This window comes from Pyrus communis, chromosome 10 (assembly GCF_041283825.1).
Source record: "Pyrus communis isolate YQ-2024b chromosome 10, ASM4128382v1, whole genome shotgun sequence".
NCBI lineage: Eukaryota > Viridiplantae > Streptophyta > Magnoliopsida > Rosales > Rosaceae > Pyrus > Pyrus communis.
This window is the reverse complement of record NC_142574.1, coordinates 7,227,593-7,235,413: the sequence shown is the minus strand read 5'-3', so window position 1 is coordinate 7,235,413 and position 7,821 is coordinate 7,227,593. Positions and strand designations below refer to the sequence as shown.

The following is a 7,821-nucleotide window of genomic DNA, read 5'->3' as shown; positions in this document are numbered from 1 at the left end:
AATTCGTCAAAAAAAGCTCTATAAACCCTAAACCCTCACGTCGGCCCCTTTCTTCTTCCTCCAGTCGACATAGCGAGAGACGAACAGCGCACAAGCAGCATCCTTTGTTCCCGGCTTTTCGCCTAAACTCTCTGTAAGTGGTACTCTTTTTCAGATTTTAGTTTTGAATTAGGGTTGTTTTAATTTCAATTTAGCTTTCTGCTACTATTAGGGTTATACATTTGGGACTTTGATTTCAATTTTGCGTTTATGGCGTTCGTAGTAGTTCTATACCACAGAAATTTTAAAATTAATTAATAAATCTCTAAACTTTCTGCCTAATTGTTACAAGTTGGTAATTTTAATTTTTTTTTTCCGGACATTTGCATTCAATTGCTTCAAACTAAGAACTTTGCACCTTCCACCTTGAGGGCTTGATATTTCTTTAGAGGTAAAAATGTAGAAGCAAAATTATACGATGTCGGAGAGTGTTGAATCGGGTTGTCATTCAGAATGTTATTAGTGGTAAATGGTTTAATCTGAATTTGTTGTTCTGGCTTGTGCTTTCTTTTCTTTTTTTTGCTGTTTGGCAGTAGGATTTTGTAAGAAATGGAACACGGGTCGTTGACTGATCCCAGCCAATCCACATTTTCTTTGGTTGACGAGGATCACACATTTGCAAATGCCGTCAGGTTCACTTTGAACCAGGAGTAAGTGCTTTCTAATTGTTTTAATAAACATCTGACTATTTCTTTTGGGATCAATAATCTGCTTCTTTGATGTTTTAGCTCTAATTTTACTTGTCTAAACATCAAATGTACTGAATCCTTATCAATTTTTTTTCCCTCTGAAATCGAATTTGCTTTATTGGTCGACTTTTTAAGTAGAATGAGCACAGTGGAAAATGCTTTGAAAGTTTATTGGAACAAATCTTCCGAGTTAGTATATAAATCTTGCCATAAGATAGGTTTAAGTTTAAAAGGATCATGCAGTAATAAGCAGTAATGGTGGTAAAAATGGTGTAACGACGATATGCTCACCAAGCTGTAATGTTCTGTTGCAGTCCAAGGACAAAATTTTGTGGGTACAGCATTCCTCATCCATCGGATAACCGAGTTAATATTAGAATCCAGACAACAGGTAACACATCCAAACCTTGTCTTGGACTATTACAATGATTTTTTTCTTCATCAACCATTTTTTCCCATAATTGCAACCTTGCACGTATTTCTGGTTTATTTTTTTTTCTTCTTTAAGATAGAGATGTCATACTGATGGCTGTATGCATTTGTTTTTTGCTTACATTAGCAATGTGACAACAATGTTTTCACTTAAGCAGCCTCCAAAATACTCAATTTGTTGTGCCTTTGATACTTTGCCAAATGCCTAATCATATCTGTGTATTGGAGCTAAGTTGTGGAGTCTGAACCAAATAATTAACTGGAGCAACTTTAGTTCCTATAGAAACAGGTGTTTAATTTGGTCATCTTAGCGTCGTCAACTCTCTGTTAATTTTTCATGGAGTTCTTACTTGAATGTGTATGTGAACCGCCCTATTTCCATCGCAAGAGTGTATTGTTTGGACCCATAATATAAGTGCTTTGGTGGGTAAGCATCACCATCTAACCTTGGGTCTAACGGTGGTGGTGATGGGGGATTGAGAAAGAGGGTTTCCAACTAGTTTAGGTTATGGGTTCGAGCCCAACCAATTTATCAAACTGTAGCCGTTGTCTCTTCCAGGTAGTTATGATGCAAAACAAAATTACTTCCCCATATCACTCCATAAAAATTGAAGGATCTCGCTTGGTGTTTCTTTAAGGAATTAGTGTTTTGGAATCAGTCTTGGAGTTTCTAATGCATAAAACATTTGGTGTTTGATGAAATTTTACAGGTGATGCAGCAAAAACCGTATTCACAGATTCATGTCAGGATCTCATGGTGATGTGCCAACACGTGAGGAGCACTTTTGACAAGGCTGTTGTTGATTTTCGAATGAGTAAATCCGCAAATGGCATGGATATCGACTCAAATAACTAAACCTCGACATCGGATTAAAGTTGCCAAACCCAATGGTCGGACCAGAGGGTGTTGCAGGATTTTTGTGTCTTTAAATTTTATGAGGGTGTTGCATATGATGATACATAATATTTTCGTACCCTTTTCCTTGTCTATTTCTGGTAAAATAGGTTGGCATGCTTTCTGAAGTCAGCTTCCATCGGATTTCACATTTCCATGGTCTTTTACGTCATTGATTGATGGACTACAGTTTTGGAAGCAGAGATGCGGACTTCCAGCAAACTGGCCGTCTATAAGAACATCAATCTGGCCACTCTCCTTCCACTTTTCTGCATATTTCACTTGTATGGCGCTTTTGTCATAGTCAAGTTTTGTGGCAGGATGCTCCTTCATTGTCTCCAAATATATCAATGGCTCCAAGAAATCCGAACACGTATCAAAAACATACAAATTGTTCAGCCTCAAATTAAAACAAATTGTGATCTCACATTTCGTAGCACATCTACGAGAATGTGTACTGTACATACAATTCATCCAAATAAATAGGATGGAGAGCAAGAGGGCGGGGCCGGTGAGCATTACTGTAGCTATACAAATTTCAAAATTTAAACTTAATAAATAGGGTGATAAGTGTGGTGAGCAAAAATATTTATATATTATAGTTGAGTTTTCAAATTGGATGGGGAAAAAGGATGGTAAGAGTAGGTTGTCACTTGTAGAAAAAACTCTTGCGCAACAAAATTTTAGGCGATGAACAATATTTTGTTGCCCAAGGATGGTGAAACAAATTTTCTATTTGGATGATTCTAAGGTTGGAAGTGGCTATAAAGTTGTTCACAAGATTGATTATGCCTCCGGTTAAGATCCTATCCCATTCAAAAGTGCACTTTCTGTGTTGTGGTTTGCATATCACCCGACTATTTATGATCATAAAAAGTTCGGCAGCATCTCCCCAGGGTTCCCCAAGTGCACTACGTGGATATTACAGACAAATATCCACTATGCACTTGAAGAACAATAGGAGGATACAATCGAATTTTCCACGATCGAAACTTAGCCAAGTTCATCACAAACCCTAAATACATACTAGTGCACTCCCAAACTGTCCAAACTGGACAATTCAAGATTAAGTTAGATCGCGGAGCCGCATATTGCGCCTGCACGCGTGTCCAACAAAATCTTAAACATGTCTAAGGTATATTTCGATTTTATTGTACGAATTTAATCAACATAATTAACTTTGTATAAATGGAATGAAGTTATAACAAGTTCCACACCCCGAATTCCTACACTAATGCTGCACAAATTAAGTTTTCCTACTCCACATGTATTTCAAAAACAACTACAAATTTCACATCCTATATAATTCAACATATACAGTTATCACAACTAAATAAATTCATTCTTCCTACTAAAAACTAATCATAAATAACACATTTGAAGGAAAAAATAATGACAAACTCAAAATAAACTAACCTTCAAATATTTCGAAGAGGAAGAGATGGAGTGAGATACAACGGGGGATGGAGGGAGGGAGGGAGAGAGAGAGAGAGAGAGAGAAGCAGTGGGGGACGGCCGGGGGGCTGCAGAAAGCACATCAATGAAAAAAGGTGAGGGGGAAATGGGGGAAGAAGGCAGCGGACTCTGAGCTAAAAGGTAACCTACATCTCACCGACAGAAGCAGTCGTCGCGAGAATTCAAATACTTCGTCTCCTAACTATATATTCCCCCTTTTTTTTACACATCACTTGTAGACTTTTCTAGACGACCAAAAAATATTACACGACGGAAAGGTCCGTCGGTTAACTACAATTTACGCGTCGAACAAGTTTTCCGCCCCATAAAAATCTCATTAAGTACGCGCCAAATATTTTCTTTGGCGCCAAATTTTTCCCAACAAAATATGGTTTACCCTACGAAATTGTCCCGTCTCAGAAGACCTTTTAGTAAACCTACAATGTTGACTATACTAACCCTACAAACGTGTGATTTTATCGGGTAAGAAGCTGTTAACCGACGAAATTTCTTTTGTCCCTCAAAATTTGGTAGGGCAAGCCGTACTTTCTCGTATTGAGAGAGAGTAAACTGAAATGCCATTGTCAGCAAGTGATCATGTTGGCTTCTTCAATCCGGGAAGCAAGTTCTCGATTAGGACTTGCAGAACGGTCTTGATCGGGGTTTGTTTAGGTTTCAAGTAAGAATTTCATATAGGTATTTTTACAAAATGTGTTTTATCCCAATTGTTTTTGGGTTGGACAAGGCACGTCTAATTTTCAAGTTAGGTGTAGCGAAATAAATATTTGGTTCAAATAAAATTTCTCTTTAGTAAATATGACTCATTTTTTCGCTCTTTCACACTCTTACATTACAGTTTTTACAAATGACTCATTTTTTAACTCCCACCACCACATGCATCTCATGTGTCATTTGCCTAAGTAAGCTATGAAACTCACTCAAACAAACTGAGAGAAATTGCTTCAGAAGATAAGAGAACACAACCACTTTAAAATGGCCAATCTAATCAAATGAGATTAGCTTATTTATAACAGAATGAATTTCTAAACCACAACACTCAATAAACAAATAAAAACTAAAATTGAACGAAAGTTTGGAAGAAATTAAAAGTAACTGAACCTAACTCTTACAGATGGTACAAAAAGATGCTTAACATCCATTAATCTGGAGGCTGCAATCTTCTTGTTATTCTTACGTACTGAATAACATTGCAGCCTTGTCATCAAAGGAACTTTTTGAAGGTCTAACTATTGAGTTCACTACTATATATATGATGTTGCTTATGATTGTTTTCACCAAAGATCTTGGTTTGTGATCTCATTACATCGTATAAATTCTGCTTTTGTGATAGAGGTAGCAATTGTATCCTTTAGCATTACTCCATGATATATATTGCACCTCCAACCTTTAAAAAATGGTGCCCACAAGTCAATTTTCTATCGTCAACGTAGCGAGCAAAATCTGAATCTGTATAGCCTAAAACCTCAAGTTTCTCAACGTTGCAATAGATTAACATAAAAGCCCGATCGAGTTAAAAGGAAATAATGAAACCACCTTCTTTACACCTAGCAAAGTTCCAAGTTCGTTTCCTTCTCTAATCTTTTAGAGTGTATGCACACCAGCTATCCCTTCCTCCCATAAGCGGATCTTAGTCCCATAAGTTAGGTCGAGTACACGAGTCACTGGAATCTATAGTTCCGGTGGTTTATATATATATATATATATATATGTGTGTGCGCGCGCGCGTGTTGAAGTATATCCTCATTTAGAAGGTTGTATTCAATTAGGAATCTAAGGCTGTAGTTATAAACTCCCACAAAATTTATGTATTTTAAATATTCGCATATAAGTGGATAGATGCATATGACTAGAATACATCAAAATCGTCTAATTCATTGAATCTTACAAATTCACTGTTTTGAATACACTCTAACACTAAAAACACTTTCAAAGCCATTCATATATCACCAAACTTGGATTGAATCCTTAAAAATCTGAATTGAATAACATTTGAAAAACTCATTTAAAATCATAATTGGATAAAAATCTGAATTGAATACCAGTTGCATTTGAAAAATTCATTTAAAAAACATAATTGAATACGGTTTTACAATCAAATTGAATTCTTTTCCAATACACCCCTGAATCTTTGTTTCTGCTCCCTGTGTTCCATTTCTCTCCATCTTCATACCCTAATCTGATTTACTCATAATTAAGTCACCAACCATAGCTAAGTTTATTGCAACAAAGAATACAATTTTTTCGTACCAAAATAAATTACTGAATTAAATCATCAGAAGGTTCTAAAGCCAGATGCAGGAATTCGAGAAATAAAATTGGACGCTAAATTTTCTTATGTACATCGAAGTATTGGAAGTTAGCGAAAATGGAAATTAAAAAACTAACCGGCAATCCAACAGCTATACTGAGAAGTGAAATTTTTATTCAGTCCAGAAAATTAAAAAACAAGAAAGCAAACTTGAATGAAATTAAAAACACACAAAATAAAAGAAACAAATATGTAACCACAAACTAATTAATACAAACCTCTGCAACTAAATCAGGCTAACAAAGGAAGCAACTGATAGATTCATAGATAGAGCACTCACGCCCAGTAGACTCTTACCTCTCTCATCATTTATCGATCAAAAGGTCCTTTGGGATCGAGTTGTTTACACAAACCCAGATAGGTAAGATAAAGAACTCGATCCTTGGCACCGGTTCGATGATTTTTGGTGTGCTTACAGAAATATTTCAACTGCTCAAGCGTGCAGCAACCAAGCATCTGCCCCAACAGCAAAAACAGCCAGTTAATCACCTTCTTCTTCTCCCCTATGATCGGTTTCGCGCTGTTCTCTTGTTCGCAAAACTTGCATGGAGGAAGAACTGGGTTCATCCACACACTCGGTGCCCTATCGCGCATCGTGCTCTTGTTACCAGCAATAAAACTCCCAACCTCAAGAAACTTTTCCTTCAGATTATACTCCATCTTATATTGTCGTTCACAACGCTTGCACTGCACTTCACCTGTGATGGTAACGATTTGCCTTGAATACAAGTATTCCAGACTGTGCACCATGGCCCGCCTTGTGGTAGCCCACGGAAAGGGAGCCGGGACAGTCTCGCTCTTTCCCTCCCTCGGACCTTGGGTAGGGTTCCGCCGTGCACGCAAATGACGAGATGTGGGAACTCCGGGATTGGGCAAGGGCATGGACGGGGAGGAGGAAGATTGTAGTGTAGTCATGTAAAGTGGGTGTGAGGATGAGAGTTGGAGAGGATGAGATGAATGTTTTTGAGGCATTAGGGTTTGTATGAACAAGGGTGTTGGCTGCACTGACAGTGACGAGGATGATCGTGGTGGCACCGGCAGTGGCAACGATGCTGTTAGCTGTGTATCTACTGGTGGCATTAGACGAGGTTTTGATTGAGGACGATTAGAGTTGAGCGAGAGAGCGAGCATATCGTTTTCTTCTGCTTCGAAATCGGGGCCAACATCCTTGTTGTTGTTCTTTCTCTTCTTGTTGTTTTCTTTTTCATTGTTTTTGTTCTTGATATCTTTGTCCATGTTCTTCGTCATAGCTTTCTCAATCTCTTTCATGGAGAAAAAAGTCTAATATTTGAAAAGAGAGAAACTCGAGTAAAAGAAAATGTTGAAATAGTAAAATTGAGTTTGAACGTGTACTCAAATTTATTGAGATAGAATTAAAAAGAGGAATTGAGATAGAGTTAGAATGCTATTCAAATTTTGAAATTAAAAAACTATTCAAATTCGATTATGGTTAGGTTTCCTTAATCTTTTTACATGATTTTATCCGATGCCTAATCTTTTTTATTTTTATTTTTTTTGGAAACTACTTTATTTATTTATTTTTGTTTCAAGATAATTTTTAGCTTATTTTATAGATACACGTCTGCTGTCCTTGGAAGAGTTATTTAGTAAGTAAAACGCTTAATATTTTGGAAGAGAGATTTTATAAACTATTCTGCATGCGGTTGAATTTCAAAGTTTGTCTAAAGCCAAATATTGTGACATTGTACAGTACAAGGGGACTAAATTTTCGTTGGTATTTTTAAAAGAAAATGAAATAAAATTCCTGTTGGTTTTAGTTACGATTCAAAGATTATGTTTTAACTATTGTTCAAATCCTATGAATCTTGGACCTAATTGATGAAACATGCATCCTCTTTGGGTATGAACAATTAAAAGTTTTCGTCAATAATGATATGTAAGTTTGACTAATTTTCCTTATATCCTGTCTATTTTGAGCATGGAACTTATTAATTTTTTTCATTTGGTTCGAAAACTTATTA

The 7,821-nt window shown here is 36.6% G+C and overlaps 2 protein-coding genes across 5 annotated transcripts; one reads left to right on the top strand and one right to left on the bottom strand.

The window, feature by feature from the left end:
* Positions 1-2,308, top strand: RPC14 (RNApolymerase 14 kDa subunit). 4 transcript variants are annotated; one of them, XM_068468370.2, is made up of 4 exons: positions 1-133; positions 573-689; positions 1,043-1,119; positions 1,871-2,308. In XM_068468370.2, exons 2-4 carry the CDS (start codon positions 589-591, stop codon positions 2,014-2,016), a joined length of 324 nt encoding a protein of 107 aa, XP_068324471.2. In that variant the 5' UTR covers positions 1-133; positions 573-588; the 3' UTR covers positions 2,017-2,308. The 4 variants fall into 4 exon arrangements, with proteins under 4 accessions (XP_068324471.2, XP_068324472.2, XP_088533780.1 ...); XM_068468371.2 differs by having other exon boundaries at positions 23-133; positions 576-689; XM_088677654.1 differs by lacking the exon at positions 1-133 and adding an exon at positions 388-430 and having other exon boundaries at positions 576-689.
* A 3,628-nt stretch (positions 2,309-5,936) lies between these two features.
* Positions 5,937-7,147, bottom strand: LOC137728132 (uncharacterized). The gene has a single exon (XM_068467009.2). The coding sequence runs from the start codon at positions 7,106-7,108 to the stop codon at positions 6,149-6,151; it is 960 nt and encodes a 319-aa protein (XP_068323110.2). The 5' UTR covers positions 7,109-7,147; the 3' UTR covers positions 5,937-6,148.
* Between the last annotated feature and the right edge of the window lie 674 nt (positions 7,148-7,821).

What these genes read in the sequence shown, in the direction of transcription:
- RPC14 (XM_068468370.2), top strand. Translation starts at nt 589, where the DNA reads ATGGAACACGGGTCGTTGACTGATCCCAGCCAATCCACATTTTCTTTG. An exon ending in AGGTTCACTTTGAACCAGGA is followed by an intron (nt 690 to 1,042) that starts GTAAGTGCTTTC and finishes GTTCTGTTGCAG; the next exon opens with TCCAAGGACAAAATTTTGTG. An exon ending in TATTAGAATCCAGACAACAG is followed by an intron (nt 1,120 to 1,870) that starts GTAACACATCCA and finishes GAAATTTTACAG; the next exon opens with GTGATGCAGCAAAAACCGTA.
- LOC137728132 (XM_068467009.2), bottom strand. Translation starts at nt 7,108, where the DNA reads ATGAAAGAGATTGAGAAAGCTATGACGAAGAACATGGACAAAGATATC.